General features: G+C 45.0%; 1 protein-coding gene across 5 annotated transcripts in view; it reads right to left on the reverse strand.

Moving 5' to 3' along the window:
* Positions 1–27,215, reverse strand: part of SLC8A3 (solute carrier family 8 member A3) — a 210,883-nt gene extending 183,668 nt beyond the window's left edge. For 3 of the 5 annotated variants that reach the window (XM_054028667.1, XM_054028666.1, XM_054028665.1), the window contains exon 1: positions 27,145–27,215. In XM_054028667.1, coding sequence (XP_053884642.1) covers positions 27,145–27,189 — 45 coding nt within the window. In that variant the 5' untranslated portion in view covers positions 27,190–27,215. Of the gene's footprint in view, positions 1–2,455; positions 2,993–27,144 lie in introns of those variants that run through there. The other 2 variants (XM_054028668.1, XM_054028669.1) reach the window with 1 other exon arrangement.
* Between the last annotated feature and the right edge of the window lie 781 nt (positions 27,216–27,996).

Consider the following 27,996-nt stretch of genomic DNA (forward strand, 5'->3'; position numbering starts at 1 on the left):
AATTGGGGTCATGGGTTATTAGACTAAGACATTTCTGTTTGGATATATTTCACCTTTTATCTGAGGAGTTGAAGTGCTTTATAAATAGCAATTAATTAAGCTTCAACTCCCCCCTCTATGCAGTAGATATTATACCCATTTATTTACAGATAGGTAAACTGAGAAAAAAGGAGGCTGAGGGACTTGCCCCAGGTCATACTACAAGTTAGTGGCAGAGCGGAGAAGAGAAATCAGGAGTCCCAGCTCCCATGTCACAGCTCTAATAAGATAAACACTTCCTCTTTCCTGAACCATATATTCTTTAATAGAGGGTTTATACCCTCTCCCCTTCTAACTCATTACTTCTATCCAGGGAACAAAAATTATTGAAACAGACAACCACAAAGTTTACATGCAAGCACACGAGTTACCAAACACAAATTACCTTCATTACTAAAACTACACAAAAGGCAAATAAAATGCCTGTAACCCAGCTGCAGATGGGGAAAAGTTAGAAACTTCCTCTGACTGTAAGCACCACATTTGAAAGCTGCCTCTCCTTTCCCCATTGCACCAAGCCTACAAATTATCTACAAGGCCTATGAAGTTTAATGATCCCCTACAGCCAGCTCCTGCTCTCCTTGGCTTCAACAGCAGGTGGCAAGAGCTGAACAGATGAAAGCTTTTGAATAGGGAGATGTTGGCTAGAGGTTGCCCACAGTCTTCCATTGCTCTGTCTTTAGGACCTCCTCTTAGAATCAAAAATGGCTCAGCAAATTGTCCTTTCCCCCTAATAGATATCAGGAAAAGGTGATGTGAATAGAAATGTATCTTCTCACACTCCCAACAAAAAGGCCATTATAGGACACACACACACACCCCCGCCGCCTCACCTTAATTTTTAAGTACATTTGAGAAGGTTAACCCTAAAAACAAGCACCAGGGATATCCCAAGCAGGCCGAGAACCCCATTATTACACTGCAGTTCAGCTTGAGAAAAATGGGCATGTCACTTTTTTAATGTACAGGTGTTTGATTTCAGACCTAAGGGGAGACTTATTGGTGGGGGAAAATGAAAATAAAAAAGGAGGGGCGGGGGGAGTATAAAATTATTCAACATTTAGGTCAAATTGTGTGTGTGTGTTCAGAGGATTGTGGGGGTTGGAAGAAACCATTGTTAAAATGGGTACAGAAGAAAGTACTATGTCTTCCTATGCTTGGCAGTATTTGGCTGGTCCCCGCTCCCTCTTGGGGGAAGAGAGACCAAGGCATAAGAAGCCATGAGGGCAACAGGGTAACCCCCTTCCGAAGAGCAGAAATCCCAGCTTGTCTCGTACTACAAAGTAAACTGCCCTTGCCCTATTTAGGGAAGAGCATGGCGCAGTAGCTATATTTGAAAACCGAGGTAAACAAGATCTCAGCACAAGTGGATGGAGCACAACAGCTGTGCGAGATTAATCGCACACGCTGAGAGCCAGCCAGGCAGACACGCCGGGGGCTTCCAGGGGTTCCTTTCCCTTTGAAGGGATCATAACAATCCTGCTCCCCATTCTTGTGGGGGCTTTTCGTGTGCCCCCCCCCCCCAGCTCCCAGGCATAAATAAAAATAAAACGCTGTCGCCTGCAGCCAGAGAGATTCACCGACGCTGTTGCAAGCTTTTTTTATGTCCTAGGGGAAATTGCACCTGGCCAATTTCAACCGCTTTGCAAATTGCCCGCTGCCCCTTCGGATTGCTTCCCTAGCCCGAGTCAGGCATTGAAAAGCAAGAAATTTATAGCACTGCATTAGAGGCATTTACTCCGGCTAACGTGCCCGCTCCCCTCCCCACACCAACCCGGGGAGGGGACACTGGAAACTGCCTCTTCTGCTCTACAGCCTCCGCCGCTTGCTTTTGCACAGGAGCTGGAGGGCTCTCGGCACGTTCGCCTTGAACCTCGGGTTTGGGTCTGAAACTGCTCAGCGGGCTGAACGTTTTCCTTCTCAGCTGCCGCCGGCTTGTTGTTATTTTAGATTGGACCCATCCCCCGTCAAGCTCCTGGCCCCCGAGACAGGATATTACGGGGCGGGAGAAATAGAGCTACATTATCCGAACAGCCCGGAGCATGAAAACATCAGCCCCCTGCCTTGCAAAACCCACCCGCTTCTTCGCATGGCCCAAGCGCAGAGGCTGCTCGCACCGCGATGCGAAGCTGCAGCAGCAGCCGGCTTATCTCCATCTGTGCGTGCACACACACACACACACAAGGGGGGGGGAGGGGCAGGAAAACGGCACGATTGTGACAAATCTGTCCGGGTTTCCAATGTTAAAACCCCTTCTCTGCTGGATGCTCTTACAGCGAGATCCCTGCCCCCCGCAGCACCCCACTATACCTCAATGGGAATTCTCATGCAATAAATCAGGACCCGCTTCATAGCAGGAAACTTAACCATACGCCCTGCATTTCCTACAGAGCGGGGATAGAGCCCTCGTACTTACCCCTCCTGGTTGCCTTTCTGACTTCCTGGGGGGGCTGCTTGCTCCCCAGTGTAGATCCTGCCGGTTCTTAAACAGAGCTCATTGCATCTGGTGGTTAATCAGTGACTGGGGAGGGGCGCAGGGTCCTCCTTTGCATGTCAGTCCAACTTGCCTCGCTTGCTAAAAAACCTCTGCTCTCTTTTGCAGCTGTCAGGGTGAGTGGGGAAGTGCATCGGGAAATCGGGGGCGGGGGGCAGGGAGGGGTGGTTGAATGTTGATAAATCCACCAGCCTTGATCTCCTGGGGTGTGCAATAGTTTGGGGCGGGGAGATGTGGGCAGAGGAAGAGATGGATGAATAGGGATTGAAGAGGAAAAATTGGATTGTGCCCCAATTGCAATCGAATGTGCCGGGCTTCCCCCTTCTCTCTCACAGCATCGGGGCTCAGCTGAGACTTTCCAGCATCACAGCACCAGGCAAGTCGCTGAGCCGGACTTCTGAGAGACAACGAGGTTTGCACAACTGCAGCAAGAAGCCAAATCAAAAAGCCAATCTCCAAGCCTCCGAACTGCACGTCACCCTATCAGCTGGGCGCAAGAACTGCAACAGAATTACAAGCCATGCATATTTATTCTTCTGAATTGGGGCGGGGGAGGTTTCCAGATTGTTTAAAGCAAAAAAAAAAATCACAATAAACCCACAGACAAACCCTGTCCAAAAGAAATACAGACAGACCAGCTTTATTAATTTCACACACGCTGATTGAACAGAGATCACCACTGGAGCCTCTAAGTTTATTGACTTGACTTTGTACCTTGTATATTTCAGTCAGAAGACTGAGGGATCCCAGGAGCTCACCTTCAGATCATAAGATATTGATTGTAAATCTTAAATTTAAAGTATCTGCCAAACACATCTGAGAGATTAAATATAGCCAAGAAAATTATATAGGCAGAGTCAGTCCTAGCTTTGTGTCCTGGGTATTCATTTGAAACTGCATGCTTTGTTTTGTGGTTGCGGAATCCACCCATTCATCTTTTTAACCAAAGTCAAACAACAACTTGTGAGGGGTGGCAAATAATTTTAGGCTAAAAATATGTGCTGCCTCACATGTTGGTATTTGACTTTGGCCAAAGCAGACTGGCGCTAGGCATGTTCCACAACCACAGAACAGAATGATGGCTTTGCATTTTGTGTAAGACACAAAATTATGTACAGACACAATGTTTTTCACAGCCTAAAATTGCCTCTATATTTGTCAGGCACAACCGCAGCAGGGAAGGGTGAATGTATCTCCCCTAAGGTTTACCTGTTGGCATAGGCTACCTCTGAAAGAATTATGAAGTATTGTAGAGCAAAGTCCTCAAACTCTACAGCGTACAAAAGAGTAACAAGCATTACTGTGGAATGAGGTACTGTTTTATAAAGGGAAGCGGTCTTTACTCGGTTGTAAACTCATCACCCTGGTATATTCTTTCATCATTTGACTTGTGCTGTGTTTTGAAGCAGCAGCTTTTAGTTTGAAGACTTAAGCACTTACACAAGTGCAAATTGCCTATGTCAAAAGTGACTATGCAGACTGGCAACACAAAGTAGGACAAGGAGCATTCTGAATCTGTTCCAGAACCATCTAACTGCTCTGACCCCAGGCCCGTCACAGCAGCAGATGTGTACATGAAGGCAGTTAAGACAGGAAAGGGATGCGGAGAGGTGAGGAGCTAGGCAAGGAAGGAGAGGCAAGTCAGGAAAAAAGGTACCTACAGAAAGAATGAATGAATAGCAGAGGGCTGCCTAGCCAAACTAGGAGAATGCAAAGGATCACACATGTACAGTACTTATGAAGTCTAGCTGCTACAAGCACACCCAGCTCCCAAAGCCAACTACCACTGCTCACAACTCCAGCTCTCCACAAATAACCCAACCCACGCTGCAGAGTCAGCAGTTCAGACGTGGCGTGTGGCCTCCGTGGGGCAGAGAGAGGGGGTTGCTGGAGGCTATCACTAAAGCATGTAGAGAAAACATTGCCCTTAGGAAATCAGACAAGCACCGAGTTTATCCCGAGAAAGGAGGCCCGCCACAAACTAGCCATCTGGTTCACCCCAGAACAAGCAACAGCCACTTGTGCAACAGATAAGCTGAGCTGTTCCTGACACAGGGACGGCAGCTCATCTGAATAACTGGAGCAATAAGAGGGAGAGAGGGATCTGGGAGCAGCTCTCATTTATACAACACCAGGCACACATATAACAGAGAAGGTGCATAGGACTGCAGCCCACACATAAACATGGGGCCCCCAGTAATACAAAAGCCAGCACCCCACCCCCACCCCCAGCACTATTGGCTAACATCAGGCTTTCACCATTCCACGGTCCTTTATGCCTGACAGGGAAAACAATGATTAACAATATCTATGCATGAAACCAGCAGCATGCCATTACTCCCTGAGATCTGTGGGCGTCAGGGGAAGGCTAGAATGCTTTGCCTAAGCCACAGGCAGCTGTATGTATGGTCATGTTTCATTCAGTTTCTTCTGATACATGGTGCCTGGGCCATGGCCATTATCAGTCACATGACAGTCACTACACCTATTCCTGCATTGTGTAAGAATAGAATTGGTACCAGTGTTGCTACTAACCCTGAGCCCTGACACCAAGTAAGGTATGATGGAGGAGGAGGACAGCTTTTGTGGTTAAGACACAGAATCAGGAGTCAACAAGTATTGATTTCTGATCCCAACTGTGCCAGTGTGTGTGACCTTGGCCTAGTCACTCAATTTCTCATGCCTCAGTTCCCCATCTGTAATACGAGGACAACAATAGCTCCTTTTTCCTACCCTGTGTCTGACTTGTCCATGAAGAGGGTAAGCTCAGTGGGACAGACACTATGTGTTTGTACGATGCTTAGTTGAATGGGGCCCCAATCCTCTGGCACTACTGTCATACAAACAATCATCCATCGTTGATACAGGGGTGGTGTGAGGCTTCATTAGTTATATTATACTCTACCTATGAATTGTTGCTTGTTATTAGGGCTGTTGATTAATCGCAGTTAACTCACATAATTAACTCAAAAAAATTAATCACAATTAATCGCACTGTTAAGCAATAGAATACCAATTGAAATTTATTCAATATTTTGGATGTTTTTCTACATTTTCAAATATATTGATTTTATTATAACACAGAATACAAAGTATACAGTGCTCACTTTATATTATTTTTTATTACTAATATTTGCACTATAAAAATGATAAATAGTATTTTTCAATTCACTTCATACAAGTACTGAAGTGCAGTCTCTTTATCGTGAAAGTGTAACTTACAAATGTAGATTTTTTTTGTTACATAACTGCATTTAGAAACAAAAACAATGTAAAACTTTAGAGCCCACAAGTCCACTCAGTCCTACTTCCTATTCAGCTATTGCTAAGACAAACAAGTCTGTTTACATTTATGGGAGATACTGCTGACTGCTTCTTATTTACAATGTCACCTGAAAGTGAGAACAGGCCTTTGCAGGGCACTTTTGTAGCCGGCGTTGCAAGGTATTTATGTGCCAGATATGCTAAACACTCGTATGTCCCTTCGTGCTTCGGCCACCATTCCAGAGGGCATGCTTCAATGCTGATGATGCTTGTTAAAAAATATAATGTGTTAATTAAATTTGTGACTGAACGCCTTGGGGGAGAATTGCATGTCTCCTCTTCTGTTTTACCCATATTCTGCCATATATTTCATGTTATAGCAGTCTTGGAATGCAAAGAAGGTACCAGTGTGAGATTTCTAAGGACAGATACAGCACTCAACCCAAGGTTTAAGACTCTGAAGTGGCTTCCAAAATCTGAGAGGGACGAGGCGTGGAGCATGCTTTCATATGTCTTAAAAGAGCAACACTCCGATGCAGAAACTACAGAACCCAAACCACCAAAAAAAGATCAACCTTCTGCTAGTGGCACCTGACTCAGATGATGAAAATGAACATGCATCGGTCCAGTCTGCTTTGGATTATTATCGAGCAGAACCCGTCATTAGCATGGATGCATGTCCTCTGGAATGGTGGTTGAAGCATGAAGGGACATATGAATCTTTAGCGCATCTAGCACGTAAATAGCTTTCGATGCTGGTTACAACAGTGCCATGCAAACACCCGGTCTCACTTTCAGGTGACATTGTAAACAAGAAGTAGGCAGCATTATCTCCTGAAAATTATATCCAAGCTTTTGTCTGAGGAGGACAAAAGATCAGGATCAGCTTATGAAGAATTCATTAACAAAAAAGGGGGCTAAATTTTGTAATGTGTTAATTCACCACGTAATAATTTGGATGAATAATTTTTAGCTCCTGGGTTGTCTGTGAGCTGTTTACTCTTCACGGTGTGTGGTTCATCACCATGTCACATGGTATTGTTTCAGCTCCCTTGATTGGATAACAAATATTTTAAACAAGAGACCAACCAATAATTAGTTTCAGGTATAAATCTTCTTCCAAATAACCATTTCTGCTCAGATCAATGAATATTCAGGATTCAAATATTTTTACAACTAGGCAGCAACTGTCTGAACATTTGATTGCAAATCATCACACACCTCAAACTGCACTTTTATTTGTGGGAAAATGTTAACAGATCTTTGTTTTTACTATTTGACTAGTTCTAGGGGTCTGGCTGTAGCCAGGAGATGTTGCTGGTATTCAGCACAACATTTTTCTTGTGGTGCTGGTTTCTACTGCCTCTTGACTTATGAGGTTTACTCTGGCCAGCTACTTCATCTTACCAGACCGAACCCTTTCCTCATACACACCTTTTCTCAGATTGCCCCTAGTGCTGGCTCGTGGGCTGATGCTCATACTTCCATTGGAGTTGAAGGAGTTACTCTGGAATTTCACCACACTAATTCAGGGCAGGATTTAGTCCAATATCTTCAGTTCCTGGGCCTAAGAGGCTACATCCCTTAGTGGCAGGTGCAGAAGCTCTTCCAATCCACAATTTTTTTTATTTTATTTTTTGTGGTTTGAAACAATTATTTTTTGTTTAATTCTCAGTGAGAGCCGGTGTAGAGTTGAGGCGTGATGGTACAAACTGCTTAGTGGTAGGAACAAGGCCTGGGGGCAATGCACAAATTTATGGTTGATAATAATTTGAGACAGACAACTCTTTATTATACACACCTGTTTTGTTTCACCTCATCTCTACAACCCAGTACATAAAATTGTGCCTAATACGTGTAAGAAATGCTCCCAGGCATTTCCCTCTTTTTTCCCCATTTTATATGTGCATGAACTCCTGCCTCTCAGCCAGGAAGAAATAAATTAGTACAACACGGGTATATTAAATATTTTATTTCTCAATAATCTTAAGATGTTTTTGGTAGGTACCAACCCAGGCAAGCAAGTATCCAAACCTGCCAATGAAAAATGTTCCTTGAGGTTAGGCTCATGTATATTAAAAATACTGGATTGCAGTTTACATTCCCACAGTACCAACCTGAATTTCACTTTTTAATACTGGACTCCAGCACAGGTGATTTTTCAAGTGTTACCTGACAGACCTAGAAGATGACAATTGAATACCAATACTGAACCATAACTGAATACATATCAGACCATGACAACTGTAGCCGATAATTTGTTTTTATTATGTGTGTGGTAAAACAAAAGCCTTTGTAAAATATTCCCTTTCAGCACCTCAATGTGGGGTAACAGTATTAACAGGACCCTGTGTGATCCCATCTTCAGTTCTCTGTCAGTGCTTCCAGATCAAGGACCCACCCACCCACTCATCCATTCTTTGCGTACTCAAAAACTGAGGTGAAGCCACCTCCAAAACTCCCATTGATTTTACTGGCAATATGTGGTGTGCAAGACCTGCAGGGCTGGCGCTCAGTTTTTCATATAAAGAGATCTTTTTTTCTACCTGCCAACGCAACAATCCACAATCTTAAAATCCAGCTGAGTTCTTCCTTCCTCTAACTTCATCACAAGTTAGAGATTCTGCAACCAGGACTTAGCTGAAAATGGTGTTGTCAAAGATCTCTCTCTCTCACACACACACACACGCTTTCCCAAAGCATTGCTAGGGCACTGTCATGGCAACGTCACCTACTGACGTACAAATCCGTTAGCGCCATGGTTGCTTGGGAGAATCATTGGGACCAGATAGAAACTGCCCCCTTCCTATGCAGTTTCTCTCTATACCCATAGAAGACTGCACTTCTACTGTAATTTTTTTTTAAAGAATTTCATGTGGTTTCCATCCCAAATCTTAAAATGACCCAGGTGTTGTAGCGTATGTTGGCTGAAGTAGCCAAGCTGGCAGCAGGATTAAACTGAATTCTCTCATTAAGCACACTCACAGAAATGTAACAGCTCCCAGGACTTTGCTTTCTTCTTCTGGTGCCAGTTGCTCCCCTAACTGCCTTAGAGCGGTTTCAAACATGCATTGCTTTTACTCACTTCTTTCCCATTCATTCAGCACTCAACACAACACTGAAGACCTTATTGTCCCCATACAGGCCACAAGTAACTGACATCAGTGAGAGTTACTTCTGTCCAATGGGGTTAGAAGAGCGAGCCATTTTCGTTCAAACCTGGCCTTGGATCACCTGGATTTGGGTTTCATTATCTATGTGTTTCTTATAGCTCTGCTTTTCTTCCTCATTCAGCTTTTGTCAGACATCTCTTCATTTCAGCATCCGAAGGGGTTGGATAATGTGGCATTTATTAGTAGGATTTCAGCTGGAGAACCCTAAAAGTGCAGTTTGACTTTGCAAAAAAAAAAAATATATATATATATATATATATATATATGTCATCATGGGTGAGTGACTCCAGAGCAAATGAGCTCAGTTTACAAGGAAAATGTTGGTTTCTCTAACATCCAGCTCTGCAAACACAGCCAAAGCTCAGAGAATGACACAGACCACCACTAGCAATAAAGGTGCTGCAGGGCAAATTGTATCCTTGGTGTCACCTGTGCAATCCCACTGGCATTTACTAATAATCCCAGTGATAGCTGTGCAGCCCCATTAGCCTCATTCACAGGTGTAACTGGTTGGCCCTGTAATTGGAATCCTGTGGATGATTCAGAAGGCAGAAGAGAATGCAGTCCCCCCCACTGAGCTGGGCTTGCTCTGCAAGGCTAACAGGAGTAAAATCTTTTAACCACTAAAGCCAGCAAGTCTGGCTATGACACACAAAAGGGCAGACCTGTTGAAGAAAACATCAGTCTCTATTCAGAGTGGAGCTGCACTTTTAGCATTTAATTTAGGGGTCAATATCTACATTGCTAAGTTCTAATGTGAGGGGGGGGGTTCTTGTCACATGTATTTAATGATTTTTGAAGGCTCTGCATGCTGGTCCCTGAGAACACAACATAAAAGTGAGCAACATGTTAATTTAAACAATTGATGCCCCAAACATCATCTTCTCTGTGCCACCCCAAGCTGCCACAGGAAAACTCTCCATATAAGTGATTTCCAGGAGAACAACTTCTGGACCAAAAGGATGGGCCTTACACAATGTTTAGAAAGTCAAACTCAGGGTCTGATAGGGAGCTATATGGAGCATATTCCATAGCCACGGTGTTTCATCCACCCTTCAAGACTGCATATCTAGGGACTGAAAACAAGACTGCCTCTGCTGATCTTAGCTGTTGTGATGGTACAGTGGACTAGGTGGTCTTTAAGATAGCTAGGTCCCATATCATAGGAGGGGCTGTATAGATTATAGACACCTCACATTGCCCTTAGAAGCACATAGGAACTCAGGCAGTTCACAAAGCACAGGAATAACGTGCTCACATCAATTCACTCCACTAAGCAGACAGACCACCTTTTGTATTAGTTGTATGGGAGCTTCGGAGTAGTCTTCAAGTAACTTGGCAGCCCCAACTAGAGTGCATGGCAGTAACCCAGCCTGGATGTGGCAAAGGCATGAATGTCTGTGGCTAGGTCAGATGCACGTACTGCTGAAAAAAAGCTGCCACTTACCCAGTACCCAATGCCAGAGTTTCTGATGCCAGCCTAAGTATTAAGGTTTATTAAAATGACAGAATAGAGGATCCACTTGCGAGCTGTTGGGAGCCCAAAACAGGCAGGGACAGGGTACTGCTTCCTTCTTCCTCCCCACTCATCCTGGAGATCCCACCAGCGGGGTTGCAGTGAGCCCAAAGAACAGGATGCTTTTGTCTACCATTCTCCCCCTCTACCGTCTGATCAGTTTCATAACTCGCTGGAGTATTGTGTCCAGTTCTCGACACCGCATTTCAAGAAAGATGTGGAGAAATTGGAAAGGGTCCAGAGAAGAGCAACAAGAATGATTAAAGGTCTTGAGAACATGACCTATGAAGGAAGGCTGAAAGAATTGGGTTTGTTTAGTTTGGAAAAGAGAAGACTGAGAGGGGACATGATAGCAGTTTTCAGGTATCTAAAAGGATGTCATAAGGAGGAGGGAGAAAACTTGTTCACCTTAGCCTCTAAGGATAGAACAAGAAGCAATGGGCTTAAACTGCAGCAAGGGAGGTCCAGGTTGGACATTAGGAAAAAGTTCCTAACTGTCAGGGTGGTTAAACACTGGAATAAATTGCCTAGGGAGGTTGTGGAATCTCCATCTCTAGAGATATTTAAGAGTAGGTTAGATAAATGTCTATCAGGGATGGTCTAGACAGTATTTGGTCCTGCCATGCGGGCAGGGGACTGGACTCGATGACCTCTCGAGGTCCCTTCCAGTCCTAGAATCTATGAATCTATGTTCCAAATACTCAGGGAGCGGGGATACATGCAGCGTGGTTGTGGCCATGGCAGCCCCAGGCTATTAGAGAGACAAGGTGGATGAGGGAATATCTTTTATTGGGCAAACTTCAGCTGGTGAAAGGGAGGAGGACAAAAAGGACTGCTCTTTAATGGAACTCCGCTGTACTTTACACATGCCATTTTAAAAACAAGAGAGCCTGAAACATATGCCTGTGAAGAGGGCCTCTCTCTCCAAATAGCCTTTGTGTACAAGTCACCAAGGAGGCCCAACGTGCCCCTTATAAATGAAGTACAATTGGGGAAGACAAGGAGCGTGGTGCCACAAAGGCAGACAGAGAATTAATGTCTGAATCAAGATCAATGGGATCTGAGATGCAAACGTGCTCAGGGGAATTAATGAGAAATACAGAAGAACTTGCTGTTTGAGTGACTGAAGTCAAGGCATGCAGAAACAAGATATCCAGATGCACTAACTGATGTACATAAGAAACTTGAAAGGCAAATAGCTTGATTTGAAGCTTAAAAAAAATGGATGATCTGGAAAATAAGGAAAGAAAAAATAATAGAAGGGTGGGAAGGCACTCACAGAGGAATATAAAAGGGAACCCTAAAAATATAAGGAAACCCTGCTAAGAGAACCCTTGGTGAAGGAGAAAGGAGCTCCTGTGTAGATAGCCAGAGCACATTTCCACAGGCAGCTGCCAGGTCCTGCCCTGGGGATAAGGCTGTACAGCTGCACTACTATGAGGTTAAGAATCACTTAGGTCTCAATCCTGCAGAGAGTTAAGTCTGTGTGAGATCAGATCCTTAATGAGAATCATTGGAGCACCAAGTTCCCCACTGGAGGCATATGGACAAAGTGTGGTTATGTTTCCAAGAGGTCTTCACTTACATCACAAATGAGAGGGGAGCTCAGCAGGATCCCTGAAATGCTGTTCCAGGCCAATATAAAATCCTATTTGGGCATCCAATTGACATTGCTGTACTACACCACAGTAGCGGAGCATGAACAGTTCCTAGAGGAGCTGGAATTGTGCTTCAAGGAGGAAAGAAACAGGACTAGCAGAAGGTCTCTGTTGAAGCAGCAGCAAGTCATGGCCCAGAGGACCAGTAAATGGAACAGATGTCTTCCAAAGAGTACATATGGTGACAGATAGAAGTGAGGGTAGAGACAGGAAGTAGGAAAGAGAAGATGCTGGCTGTTGGGGAGAAAGTTTCTAGGACACCGACATTCTATTTGTTCCAAGCTTTCCATTTTAGTTTTGATTATTAGGAGCTGTCCTGGCACACACATTGTTATAGCAAGCAAAGGGCAGAAAGAGCACTAGGAATGGGATGACAGGAATAATGAGCTGGTACTGCCTGCCAGCTGGTCTGGGATAGGGCAGATGAGGCAACACACTGGAATGGGATGGAATAGGATTTTATTTTTTAATGTATTTCCTTTTAAAAGGATTTTCCCCAGCATATTGGTTGCCAACTTGGGAGGGTAGCAAGGGAAACCTCTCTGGGGGAAGGGAAGACTCCTATAACTAATCCTTTGATGATATTTTAGAGTACTTGCTAAATAACATACCTCTGCTACAACCCACAAATGTAAATTGTGAGAGTTTTTATGCCTCCACTGAAATCCAGATAAATGAAAACCAGATAATGGAAGTATATTGCAACTACTCATTTACCTATTCTCACTAAGGACCAAAAGGGGGTTTCAAAAGAGCTATCACTGTAGAAGAGGTTTATATGGTCAATAAAATAATAGAATAGTCTAAGAGCCTGTAGGGAAGTCTCCAGGGTCTGATGGGTTCTAGTGCATATTATCAAGATCCAGGAAAGAATCTCACTCCCAAGCTTTTAATTTTTTTTTTTAATAATTTCCCAGACATCTCAAATTAAGTCAATCAATCAATAAACAAAACAAAACACACAAAAACCCCACCACAATGAAATATGACCTTCTCCCATTGATTTTGAAACCCAGCCAAGGCAAAACTGATTATGCCTCTAACAGAGGTATTTTCTTTTTAAATGCTGATACCAAGATATTGGCTGTTTCATGTACCACATGCTGAGCAATACATTGAGAGGACTCCATGTTTCTAAAACTAAACTGGCTTTTCATTAAGAGCACTATTTACAGAAGTGCTGCAACGGCAGCTAGCATTGAAGCCACATTCACACAGACTGGTTTCCTGATGCCTCCTCCAAAAACTCTTCCCTCCAGCATCCCAGATTCCTCCTTCCAGCTTCCATGCAGGTAGCAAGCACTTGCCAAGGTGCTTGCTAATAGGCTAGATTCTGCTACTATTATTAATTAAGAGAGACCCAAAGATTATTGTAGACTGCAGATTACCTTCTGACACTTGCAGATGTCATCTATTTGACCCAGGCAAAGACTACACCTGTCATGTTGCTGTCACACGATCAAGAGAAGGCATTTGAAAGGGTTGAATGGAATTATTTTTCAAAAGAGCTGGATGGCATGGGGATGGAAAACACATTTAGGAAATGGACGGAATCCCCATATAGCCCCAATCCAGTTCTTAAGCACATGCTTAACTTTAAACAAGTGAGTAGTCACTTCAAGCATGTGAGATTTAAAATGGAAGCCCCAGACTTTACAGAACATTATGGGGCAGAACAATTATAGGCCTTGCTGGCATGGGCATTGCAAACACTGGATAAATATGGAACAAGATTTCACTGCTTCCTTGAAGTCAACATAATAATTTTCAGCAGACACCTGTTCAAAGGAGCTCCTGTCCAACAGGATATCTTACCTTAGAAATCTGGGACAAAACCTGACAGCTAGACATACCTCTTTCCCTTGAACAATTAGATACAATCTAAGCTTCCCTCCCAGAGACATTGATCCCATTTTATTAACAATGGGGTGAAGAAAATGGGCCTACAAAGAGTAGGACAGTTAATTAGGGGAGAGGGGTGAATAATGGACCTATAGACATTACAGAGAACATTCAATATAGGCAAAATGCTAATTTAATTATATCCAGTTAGAACAATATGGGCTTATAGATGGGTGCCATGCCTCTTGCCGTCAGGCTGCAATTGTGCCTCACTTTCCACATTGGTAGACAGTCTGTCTCTTACTGTTGTAGTAGTTTACCTCTCTCTAGCCCTGATTCAGTAAAGCACTGAAGCACAGTCCCAATGGGATTTAAGCAGATGCTTTGTTTTTAAGCCTGTTCTTAAGTGTTTTGCTGAATCAAGGTCTTTCCATAGAATTACTCGCCTATTGTGGATATTTTAGTCCTTCAGATACACTTAGAAGTCCACCCTTCCAGGGTAATAAAAGTAACAAAACCACAATCCTAAACTCTCCCCAGGCCACAGCTCCTTCTTGACTGTCTGGGTCTACATAAAGAAGAACAGGAGTACTTGTGGCACCTTAGAGACTAACAAATTTATTAGAGCATAAGCTTTCGTGGACTACAGCCCACTTCTTCGGATGCATATAGCATCTCTATCAAGCATTCTTAAAACTACAATACCCACCTGCTGAAGTGAAAAAACAGATTGACAGAGCCAGACGAGTACCCAGAAGTCACCTCCTACAAGACAGGCCCAACAAAGAAAATAACAGAACACCACTAGCTGTCACCTTCAGCCCCCAACTAAAACCTCTCCAGCGCATCATCAGAGATCTACAACCTATCCTGAAAGATGATCCTTTACTCTCACAGATCTTGGGAGACAGACCTGTCCTCGCTTACAGACAACCCCCCAACCTAAAGCAAATACTCACCAGCAACCACACATCACTGAACAAAACCACTAACCCAGGAACCTATCCTTGTAACAAACCCCGATGCCAACTCTGTCCACATATCTATTCAAGTGACATCATCATAGGACCTAATCACATCAGCCATACCATCAGGGGCTCGTTCACCTGCACATCTACCAATGTGATCTATGCCATCATGTGCCAGCAATGCCCCTCTGCCATGTACATTGGCCAAACCGGACAGTCTCTCCGCAAAAGAATTAATGGACACAAATCTGACATCAGGAATCAAAATACTCAAAAACCAGTGGGAGAACACTTTAACCTGTCTGGTCATTCAGTGACAGACCTGCGGGTGGCTATATTACAACAGAAAAACTTCAAAAACAGACTCCAAAGAGAGACTGCAGAGCTAGAATTGATATGCAAACTAGACACAATCAACTCCGGTTTGAATAAGGACTGGGAATGGCTGAGCCATTACAAACGTTGACTATCTCCCCTTGTAAGTACTCTCACACTTCTTAGCACACTGTCTGTACTCGGCTAGCTTGATTATCACTTCAAAAGTTTTTTTTTTTTTTTTTTTTTTTCTTAATTAATTGGCCTCTCAGAGTTGGTAAGACAACTCCCACCTGTTTATGCTCTCTGTATGTGTGTATATATATCTCCTCATTATATGTTCCATTCTATATGCATCTGAAGAAGTGGGCTGTAGTCCACGAAAGCTTATGCTCTAATAAATTTGTTAGTCTCTAAGGTGCCACAAGTACTCCTGTTCTTCTTTTTGCGGATACAGACTAACACGGCTGTTACTCTGAAACTGGGTCTACATAGTCCCTAAAGGGACTGTACTCTCTGTTATTGGGTCTGATTCTCATTCTGGTGGCATCGACTGGCCTTCAGGATAGCAGAAGCAGCCCTAAGAGGATGTCTGGTCAGCATACAGCCCTTATGCTCGCTGTACATCAGCTCTGCTACTAGCCCCTAGTACAGAGGGATAGTTCTTAGCTCTCCCATCTCTCTATGGTTAGAGTGTCCTTTTTATATGTGAAATGTTTTGGATCAAATAGTTTACAGCGTATGCAAAAGAGTGATAAGAGCAAGGCTAATGGTAATGCAAGTAAATAGATTGTAATAAGTGATTCTGAACGCATGATTTGATTCCAGTGAATAAGAGTAGTGAACTGTGGTTTATTAAATAAAACATTGGCTCTCCACTAAAGAGTGTTCTCCCATTTAGTCACCTCTCCTAATAGCCTGCCTCTCCTAGAGCAGCGTTTAGATTACTACCCTGCGAACAAGCAATTTACTACTTGCATACAACAGATCATGGACTGCTACACACAAACCATTTGGCCTAGACACAGTCGTGTGGCAGATGCGCAGAGTGCTTTTTTTTTTTTTTTAATTGCAAGAGGATGGACTAAAGTTAAAAAAATAGCAGCTGTTGTCTATCACTTCAATGAGTACTTTTGTATCATGACTAAATTTGCCCACTTTTAATAAAATGAGAAACTACGTCCATTTATCTAACCAATATTGTCCCATCTTCTGAATAGTCAAGACTATCTTGAGCAGGATAATTCCTTATAGAGAAGAAAGAGACATACACCCTGGGTGGCCTTTCCTCATCTATTTATTTAGAACAGGCACATGATTTCTGTTAATGCTTTGAATAAGAATGAACAAAATAAAAAACAAACAGATACCCAGCCCCATGTTCAAACTGTTCAGCCAAACACTTCTCCCTCCTCTGCTTCTTTTCCTGTGCCCCCACTTCCAGAACTAAGGTTTATCTCACTCTGTATCAAACACCCTCAAATCTTTTTTGCAAGTACACATGCTTGGCTATCACTCACTGGGAAGGTGTCACTTAAAAGCAATGGGCTTGGAAGGGCTCTCTGTCTGAGTTACACAGTAACCACTTTGCAATCTGTTACATTCAGAACAGGAGCGCTGCCTTGGAGCCAATAAGGGAGTTAACCTAGGAACAGCTGAAATACTTCACTTAGTGGTCTTAAACCTTGGGTTAACAAGCCTATCCTGGTCAGATATTGGGAGGGTCTCCTGCAATGGCACATACATTTAACCTTTCATGGCTTCCAGCTATTTATTTCAATGTTAGATGGGGCTGCGTGGCAGCAGATCATTTTGCAAATTTGCTCTGCTAGGTGGTTTTCCCTACGCCCCAGTGCTCACCAGTCTGCCACTGAAAAGGGCACGTCACTTTTGTGACTAGTCCACAACACGTAAGTTACTCATTTTTAAAACAAGCAACTTAGAACTCCCAGGGGGTCATGAACAGAAACTCCAGATGGAAAAATTCCTCATTTTCACATACACCTCTACCTCGATAGACCGCTGTCCTCGGGAGCCAAAAAATCTTACTGCGTTATAAGTGAAACTGCATTATATCGAACTTGTTTTGATCCACTGGAGTGCGCAGCCTCCCCCCCCCCCCCGAGCACTGCTTTACCGCGTTATATCGGCTCGCATTATATCAGTGTATTTGTTGTGCGTTTCATAAGACATACAGTTCATAATGTTGCAGTTATAGCAGTGACTCAAGCCAAGGAAGACGCACCGCCATGACGGTCTTGACAGATGTAAACTTGGGGCATGATCCTCAAAACCTTCAGCTCCTGGGAAGCCAATGGAGGTACCACCCAAGGAGGGCTAGATGCCCTAGGAGGAAACCCCTAATTTCTGCAATGCAATATTCCAATCAGAGGCAGCTCAGGAAACCCCTCTTCAGTTGTACAAACCCCAAACCTCTATGCAAAACTGGGGTGAAGCTAAAAAGAGTTCAAGATACGTTTGACTAAAATCAGGGAGTTCTGTCAGTCTCAGACCCCTACAAATAAAATCCAGTGGGACTTCCCTCCCCCAACATATTTACTATTGTCACACACATTTATAAAGTGCCCATTTCCCCAGGATCCGCAGGCCCTTTGCAAGGGTTGGAGTTAGGGAGCACCATGACCATGCAATGCCAAACTTGCTGTTCTTAAAAGAAAGGGATGGGAAACCCTCGTCAAGTCAGTTAAATGCCAGTGGATTTAAGAACCTGTGTGGTTAACGGAAAGCTTGGTCAGAGAGGTGTTGTTCCTCCCAGCACACTCCTAGACAGAGCACTGAGCTGAACAAACAGGCAGCGTTTGCTGGTGAGGTCTTTGCAGATTGCAGTGGGGACAGAATCCTCCTGTGCTCATGGCTGCAGCCTCAATAGCCCCTTTGGTTGTGTAACGAGGCAGGACTCCCCACCGCAACGCCTCCTGCTGGCCATGCTGGGAATTAGCTCTTGGTTGCCAGTGTGCCTTCCTCTAGTGGTGTCTCACTGCCGTCACTTCTGTTCCACCTCTAAGACCTGCGTCACTCCCCAGCATCCTCTTCTAGGCATGGCCTTCCGGCAGTGCCCCACTCCACTTTCTCCCTGCTTCTGGGGGAACCAGCTGTTTCTCGTCCATCCACTTGCCGCTGTGGCCTACTGCAGCCTTCAGTCTAGCTCCTCACCTCATGGAGCAAACTGCAGTCTGAATTCTGGCCAACCCCCTCTAGGGCAAGTAGAGGAAGGGGGAGGAGGGGCCCAGGCCCACCTGCTACTCTGGGCCCTGACCCAGGGACCCTATAGCCAGCCGCCGCTCCTCCAACTCCTGCTACCTATTTCCCTGAGCCACTTCCCCGCAGCCCTAGCATCTTCCCGGCCCTTTGTATCAGGCGCCTCAGTCTGGTAGTCCTCAGGCTGGAGCTCCCTATTGCGCCCCTGACCCTGCCCAGCACTGCTTTATCTAAGGTACTTCTCCAAGGCAGCCAGTCCTTCTCTGTTGAGCAGCCCTTCTTATATGGCCCTGATTGGCTCTCTACAAGCCCTCCTCCCATTGGTTGGGTTTTGTGCAGCCTCCCTGAGGGCTGCTTAACCCTCCATCTATCTGTGTGGCTGCTCTGCCACCAAAGCCACCCCCAAGTGAGGTATAAGGAACACCTGTGGAGCTGCGTGGACCCCGTTGGTGCTAGCTTCCCATATCCCATTGCCATGGTCCCCTGGGCCAAGTCCTTCCAATCCTCCCCTAAGGACTGGGACTCTCCATGGACCAGGAGTCCTGTCCATTTCCTGGATCAGGAAGAAGGCCTGGAGTCAGTTTAAAACCCAGGCTTTTATAAAAAAAAGTCTGTCCATTGGTTTCTGGAAAATCCAGTTTGAACTAGTGTATGCATCTCTCCCTCAGGGGGAGAGGGGGGGGAAGCTTCAAAGGGCTTGAGAAAGTTCACTAGCATCCCCATTTCCTACGAGAGAAGGTACATATAATGCCAACATCACATACACAGTTACATTTTTAATCTGATGTACCCATCCCAGAAGTATTATCTTCATTCAATAATTCCATAAAGTGGATCTTAATTCCATAAAGTCTGTTCAGAATATAACAGGATATTGTCAGGGTATTATCACAACTGGTTTGGGGCTCAATCCTGCATCTTAATTCACCCAACATTCCCCCCTGTGGTCATCTGATTGAGGATACAAGATTTCAGTAGGAGTTTGATTTGTGAATTGAATGCAGGGTTGGGCCCCTATATATACACATACACACACATCCATTTTTCTGCCTCTTTGTTTTATATTTTCCCTTTTATGCCATCTTGCCCCTGGGAGAGAAAGAGGGTAGAGGGAACCTCCTTCCTTCTACCCATACAGAGCTTTCCTTTCCCACAGATCCAGGCAGAATGCTGCTACTGTCACTCCACAAACGCACTGGGGGCTACTGGCTAACAGCCATTAGCTCTCCACAACCCCCGTTGCCAGTCAGCCCCTGGGGGGCAAAGCCAAGGACCCATCCCCAGGTACCTGCTAGCATCTGGCAGAAGACACTGCGTGAAGTGCACGTTATATTTTTCTCCAGCAACTATAAGTGCTGCACAGCATGCACCCCCCGCGCTTCCAGGGGCATTCTGCCTCCACCTGCTCTGCACAAACAGAGTGCCTCAGGCTTCTTCCGCTCAGCTTGCTACAGTTCAGTCGCCACTGATGAGCACAGTATGAAACCCGCAGACAGATCTACACCCAGCGTTCTTCCCTGGTTATCCCTCTTGGCATAACAAAGACATTGAACAGGTTTTTCTATGGAAGGAGCAAAGCATACTCTGGAGCACTGAGTCCAATTTCCATGGTAGTTTGCATGTGTGCAGATCTTGGCATAAAGTGAACATATTTGAGCAATATTTGAACTTTTTATTGTTCACTTTTCAAGTAATTCAATGAAAAGGAATAGCTCTGCATCTGAAAGGGACGGGCCCAGTGGCTGGGCAGCGGGGAAACCTGCACTGCCATGTCCTTGCTGTTCCTGTTCCACAGATGAATCAAGACATCAGGCTTTCATGAGTACACTTTAAAATACAATAAATAAATAAATAACCCCACCACACACATGATTAGAAGGAACTAAATCTCAGCAAGATCCTTCCCTTCCCCCAGACACTGCATCAAATCATTTTCACAGAGTATCAGGATGTGTGAAATCGCGGTTTAATTTTATAAGTGTTTTCACCATGAAACGTGGGGGCCTCAAACCTCTGCCTCTATGCAATCGCAACTGCAGCAAGCTCATTCTCACATTGTCAAGTCCCTCTGTAGGCTCCAGTTACAGGAGAGGTGCGAAGAGGGGGGTTAAGAACAAAAAAGGTTTTGTTCATTTGGTTTGATGTAACCCTTCAAACTTTTTTTGTTTTGGTTATACAAGAGAAATCTATGAGCTGCTGAGGTTTCCTTCACAGGTGTTGATTCATAAATACCACCACTGCAGCATCTTCTCAACACTTAATAAATACATAGGCACTTAGGGTGTGTCTACACTGCAGCTGGAAGAGCGCCTACCAGTGTGGGAAGACAGACTTGTACTAGGGAGGTTTCAGCTAGTATGCTAGAAAGAGCAATGTGGATGTTCTGGCTTGGGCTCTCAAACCCACCCAACCCCTTACGCTGCAAATCCCAAGGGAGAACGTCCATGTGGCTATTTTTAGCACATTAGCTTGAGCCCAACTAGTGCAAGTCTGTTTACTTGGACTTGAAGTTGGTTATTTGGTAAGGTGGGAGTTGTCTTACCAACTCTGAGAGGCCAATTAAGTAAGAGGGGGGAAAAAATTGGCCTCTCAGAGTTGGTAAGACAACTCCCACCTTTTCATACTCTCTGTATGTGTATATATATCTCCTCACTATATGTTCCATTCTATGCATCCGAAGAAGTGGGCTGTAGCCCACGGAAGCTTATGCTCAAATAAATTTGTTAGTCTCTAAGGTGCCACAAGTACTCCTGTTCTTATTCCTTGGGACGTGCCCATCCTAGTGCCAACAGGGTGCAGCCCTGCGGAGGCTGTGAAGTCAGACAAAAGCACACCCGGAGGGAGCAAGTCTGTTGCTTAATAAAGGGCATAAGGGGGGAGAAAAGATACTTTCTTATTACAGACCCGGGACTCTCCCCTCCTTCAACCCTAACCTCCTACGGCAGACTAGGACAAAAGGTGTGATGCTAGGCGTCAGGCAACATGTGCTAACTAACATTTGAAAAGGTTAGTGTAGGCAGACACCCTCCTTTCACACATGCTAAGCTGGTAAGATTGAAGCCTAGATTGGGGTCGGCAAACTACAGCCTGCGGGCCGGATCTGGCCTGTCAGGACTTTGGATCCAGCCCGCAGGATTGCTACCTCCGTGGCACAGTGGGGCTGAGGCAGGCTCCCCGCCTGCTCTGGCCTCACGCTGCTCCCGGCAGTAGCCAGTACCACGTCCCTGTGGCTCCTGAGGGAGGGGGGCAGAGGGCTCTGTGTGCTGCCCTCGCCTGCAGGCAGCACTTCCCACAGCTCCCATTGGCTGGGAATGGGGCACCGCAGCCAATGGTAACTTTGGGGGAGGTACCCACACGCAAAGGCAGCATGCGGAGCCCTCTGCCCTGCGCTCCCCCCCGGGGTTGCAGGGACGTGGTGCCGGCTGCTTCTGGGAGCGGCACATAGCCATAGCCATGGCCAGGGCCAGGGCACCTGCTTTAGCCCCGCTGTGTGCTGCTGCCACCCCAGAGCCATTCAAGGTAAGTGGCGCTGGGCCAGAACCTGCACCCCAGTCCCCTGCATACCTCAACCTCCCACCCTGAGCCCCCAACCCTTGCCACACCCAAGCCCCCTGCCCTGAGCTTCCTCCCACACTCTGCACCTCTCCCTGCACCCCAACCTGCTGGGTGGTGGGGGGGTGGGGTTCCAGAAAGAAAAAGGTTGAGAACCCCTGCACTAGTCCCCCAACCTCAGTCTCTTGTTGTGAGTACAGTGAAGTGCTGGGCTATGGGCAGAACCTTTTGGGAGGGTACAAGACTAAATGAAAGTTTCAGAGGCCAAGACTAAACGGGATGTGCTTCAAAGGCTACAAAGCATTACTTTTCCCTTCCAGGGTGGTTTTCCTTCCCCCATGTTTTAATGTGATAGATCGTCAGATAATGACACAGTGGTTCTGACTGACGCACACATACAGAATTACAGAGCAGGGGAAATTGGATACTAGGCTTTATACTGTATTTCAGGGGATTCTGGAGGCACCACCAGAAAGAGACACTCTGTCAATGTTGTCACATTCCCCATGGCGGCAGGCTTGCTGTCGTGTGATCAATTTCCTGCCATCAGTTGTGTCTATTGCGCAGCCACAGAACAGAAATATGAAGTGTAACTGACAAAGATTTACATGAATGAAACTCCAGCTCTGTCTACCCTAGGAAACTGAACGGTTGATGAAAAGGTTTCAGCACACATAGCCCTGAACTAATACTGACAGTGGTTTAAGTGTGTGTAGACTAGACATCCATTTTCAATATTGGCTTGGGGCGGGGAGGGAAGAGAAAAAAGAGACACCATTTTCAGTAACAGTTTGATTTCTTTGTGTACACAAGGCTTCTAAGTACGTAGTACGGAGGGGGGGCAAGGGGGATTGGACTGGGTGTGTGAAAAATCTAGACAGAAAAAAAAAATCTGCCTTTCCACTTCCTCCTTCTCCTGCAACAAGAGATCCCCCTCAGCAAAGAATCGAGTGTCTTGAAATCTTTCCTTTCCCATTCATCCAGCTGCTCTCTGTTCTGCTCACATGGAGGCAGCACAGTGATCACACCAGCCTAGTTATCTTCACTCTGCTGCCTTCAACACCCTTCAGGGTAGGCTGCTTCACCTACTAGAGAAATTAGGGTGATGTGGCTCTTTCACAGCGGAAAAGGGGAAAGCCTTTGAAGGACAGGCACAGACCAAGTGCTATTTCATCATTCACAGGCAATCTTGTTCAGAGTGCTCCAGTGGATAAGGTATTACAGACGTCATCCACCAGACCTGAAGAACTCCGTGTAGCTCAAAAGCTCGTCTTTCACCTACAGATGTTGGTCCAATAAGAACTATTATTTCACCCTCCCTGTCTCTCTTGCATACTACATGGGCATGCCAGAGACATAGGTTCTATTCCTGGCTCTTCCACTCACCTGTGGTGTTACAAAAGGATAAATCATATCACTCTCGGCATAGAGATAAATGGATGGAAAGCACTATACAAGAGTGAAATATTTTTCACCATTGCTTTGGTTTTGTTTATTATTGGGTTGAACGAAAGTCCTGGATCCAAACACCCTCTGATATTCCAGGAGGTGAGGGTTCAGAATTCAAACCTGCAGATCTTGCTGCTAGTGCCTCTCTCTCATAGGTCAAACAAAAATCCCAAATCTAAACCCCCTCAAGCTCTGAAGTATTTGAAATCCAGCTCTCAATTTCACAGCACACATGCTGGTACAAACTAAAAACAACATTAGGCCCTTATATAGCAATTTCACCTTTGTGCATATTGCATGAACATTGGGGGGAATCAACTTCCCTGCTTTTCATTGATGGGGAAACGGAGGCACAGAGCAACTAAAGAACAGAATTTCAGAGACAAGCACCTGTGATTCCCATCAACTAATGGGGAGTGCCCAGCGCCGCTAAAGATCAGGCCCCATGTTTCTCAAGTTGAACACTGAAAAATGGAGGTACCCAACATTAATGGAGAATTTTGAACAGCTCAGTGGATTTGCCCAAAGCTACACAAGTCAGTAGCAAAAATGGGGAAGAACCCAAGAGTCCTATCTTCTAATCTCATGCTGATTACTCTTGACTACCTGTCTGTAACAATGAAGGTTGGGTGAGCTGGTTTAGCTACAATGAGAATTTCTCCCTCCAAAACCTCGGACTTTAGAGTTTTTAACAAACTGGTTCTTTTTGGGGGGAGGGATGTGTTTTACGGGTGGTGTGTGTGTAGTTTTTGGGGGGGGCAGGGCGGGCGAGGTTGGCATGTATTTGCACTTCCTGGTTGAAGTGAGGATCAGAAGCACTGGGATATTAAGGGAAATGCTGTTCCCACCATACAATCAGCCCAGCCATAAGCAGGAAGACCTGATGTCTTAGGACAGAATGCATACCAATTTCCTGCTCAGTTCTGCAGACTCAAGAGGCTGGACAAGCAGCTGAACTTGTAGGTACCAAAGCTTGAGAGGTCTGCATGAAATTCTCCCTGTAAGCTGCAATTTAATTGTCCTCCCTCCCCCAGTTGTAAAGGACACAGTGAAGACATCCTTTGCATATGCCAGGACGTCAGCTGGAATGAAACAGACAAGATATTGTTGTACCAAACGGGTACAAATCAAAGGTTATAAGAAGCAAAGCAGTAGATCACTTGGACATAACAGCCTGTGCACTTATATACATTTCAAAAAAAAAAAAAATTGTTCGAACAAAGTTCCATTTAACTACTAATATTTACACATTTTTTTCTTTAAAAATATCTACCTCCCTCCAGACAACACCTGGGCAGAAAGAACGTGGCTTGAAAGAGACTAAAGAAGGTGACAAGGGAAATTAAGATCTGCTTTTCTTCTCTTTCCTTTCTGTGGATGACACAAACTTACCCCATTATGGAGCACAGCTCGCAGAGAAGTTTGCACTGACAGCACCCAGAGAAAATTGGTCAACACACCAACCTATGGTACTTTAGATTAGAGCACTGAGCGACCTTTTTGGTGCTTTTTTTGTCTAGCAAGCTAGTAGTACAAGATCAGAACAAAAAGGACAAAACTCAGCCCTGGTGTGAGGATATGCAATTCCCATTGGAAACAGATTTATACTGTTTATTTCAGGGCTGACTTCGGACATAAGGTGAAATCCTGCCCTTCCATGAAGAAACCATCCTGCCAGAAGTAGAAGCACAAGTGGCAGCTCATCCTCTCACCAACAAGGAGTCTGGCATGGTGTGGCATGCCACCTGCCTCCCGGCATTCAGAACATTTTCTGCACTTGTTCTATTAGGCAGTAGGCAGGAAGATGCATGCATGTGCTGGAGGAAAGAGGGTTTAGGGAACAAGAAAGGACAGGATGCAGACCATAGAATAATGGATGAGGCACAGTAATTTACAAGCCAGTAACCCTAGCAGGGGGCAGCAATCCCACAAAAGTATGAAGCCACTTTCAGAGACTACAGGTCAGACTCATAGGTCATTTTTGTATCTGGCCATGGGATGAGCTGCTCTTTAATTCTGCATCTGGACACTCCATGATTCTGCATTTAAAAACAGGAGTGTAAATGGGATCAATAATTCCCATCAGCTTTCAAAATGACTCAGGAGAGGCAGCTGAGAAGTGGCAAGAATTGAATATTGCAGAATCAGAGGCTCTTTATAGAGCTTGCTGCCCTCCCAGAATTCCGGAGACTCCAGCTGGGGCAGACCCTTTCTTTGCTTCCCCAAACTTAACACCTTAGAATTAAGCCAAAGTGAAAGGAGACACTGATGGATCAAATGGAATCAAGTATTGGAGCTTTAGGCCAGATTCTGCTCCCCTTGGCTTCAGTGGAGAGTTACACCAGTGTGTTTAAATACAAACGCAAGTGCAAATTACAGATAAGTGGGTATAGCACCTATTGAAGGCTATGGAATTGCACCTGCTCACAGAATAGCTGAATTAGGCACATGTTGGGCCAGATCCCCAGCTGGTGTAAATAAGGGCGGCTACATCATCTGATGATTTGGACTGTTTTAGTTTAAGAGCCTGATTTGCGGGGTTGGTTTTCACTGTAGCAGTAGCTCAAGTCATCTACACTCAAGCTGACCTAACTCAAGTGAGAGCGGCTGTACTGCGAAACGCTCAAGCTACACAGTGTTTGTAGGCATACAGAATGCTGAGGCCGCACTGCTTCACTAGCTTGAATGTCAGCAACACTTGGGCTTTAACCTAGCCCTGTCCCTCCTGAATGGCCAGGTAGCTTGAGTTTCAAGCACTACTTAATTCAAGGTAGAGATGTGTGTGTGGATGGAGGAGTCAGGCTGGGGCAACACTCGAGTTACTCCGCAAGCTAACACTGCAGTGAAGAAAGTGCTTAGTTACACTGATGTAAATCAGGAGCGACTCCACTAACATCAGTAGTGTTTTTCCAGTGCAAGAGAGAAGAAAGAAAATCAGGCCCTAGTTCTTCGTACCACTTGTCAGGTAACGTATCCCTAACATCCCTGGTCTTTGTTTCCTGTTTACTCTGTTCAGCTCATCCTTCAGTTCACACATGTTAACCATGTTCTCTTAGCCATGTTAAACAGAGGAGAAGGCATATATGCAAATAAAGTGTCACCCACAGCAATATCAGATCAGTGACATCCCAGCAGTCGCCAAAGATTAGAATCACAAGAGGCAAGTAGTCCTATGGGAGATGGAGAGTGCAGGTCCGACCAGTAAGTAGCAGCTCACCTGTGCCGCTGAAGACTGGAATGAGTCCATGTGTTGCAGACAGACTTTACTACTATACAAAAATCTCACGCACACAGGGAGCTGGCTTTAAAACCCTTTCTGGTCCAAAAAGAGACCTGAATCACTTGAGCTAAAAGTACTTTCCACTAGAGGGCAGCATCAGTCACTCACACGTTCATCCATACAGAGCCAATACATTACAAGACCTCAATCCAAACGTACTATTATTCCCTGGAGAATAAATTAGATACAATAACAATCACCAGGGCAATCAAGCCTCATGCTTCAGAATAAGTTGATGACCAGTGGGGGGTCATACTTTTTCCCAAGTTGCCCTTTGGAAGGAACTCCCATAAGCATCCCCAGAGCCACTTCATTGTTCTCTGTCAAAGACCTCCTTAAAACTCTGCTTTGCTATGACACCTAAAAAAGGCTTACCAGTGAGGCCGCCGGCATGCAGAGACCACTTCCCATCACGCTCATAATACTATTGCATTGTTTCCTTGTGCTGTCCCATCCAGCTGTATTCATCTATTGTCTCTTGTCTTATACCTAGAATGTAAGCTCCTTGCAGCAGGGACCATCTTTTTGTTCTATTCGTACAGTGCCTAGCACAGTGGGGTTCTGGTCCATGACAGAGGATGCTAGGGACAAATACAATAATACAAACAAACAATGAAAGTTTTCCTGCTATAGTCCTACACAACACTAAGATGCTGTATTGGGGGGCTTTATGCATTCTGAATCAGCTAGTACCAGCCACTGTTGGGCCCAGATTATGTATTATTGACAGTCATTAACTTGCACGGTGCAGTATTGAAAAAAAGGCAGACGAGTTCGGTAAGTGGACTATTAGGCCAACGTGGCAGCTCTTATACAGGACACAAAAGGAAAGGTTTGACAATAAAATATCAGAAAGGGAGGGAAATGCCACTATAAGAAACTAATTGCTGCATGGCGAGGCATTATTTAGATGCCGACCAACTATCTGCCAGACCTAATCTTTAGAAATAGTTATTTGGTTGTCACACACACACACACACCCCTCCCCATTTTAATACAATGAAGGAAGATACCTAGGGAGAAGAGCTGGGATGGTGCTGTGTTCATACTGTGGAGACAACATTGCTAAACTCTGTGGAAAATTGAAATTCCTTTCTATTACACAGGGCAAATTGAACAATAAGGAGAAAACAGAAGTGACAAAGTCCATTATTGAGATCTTTGGTGTGAGGGGAAAAAAATGAATTACTCGGTGTGGGCAAATGATCCTGTGTTTAGAGAACAGAA

The sequence above is a fragment of the Malaclemys terrapin genome, chromosome 4 (genome assembly GCF_027887155.1).
Source record: "Malaclemys terrapin pileata isolate rMalTer1 chromosome 4, rMalTer1.hap1, whole genome shotgun sequence".
NCBI lineage: Eukaryota > Metazoa > Chordata > Testudines > Emydidae > Malaclemys > Malaclemys terrapin.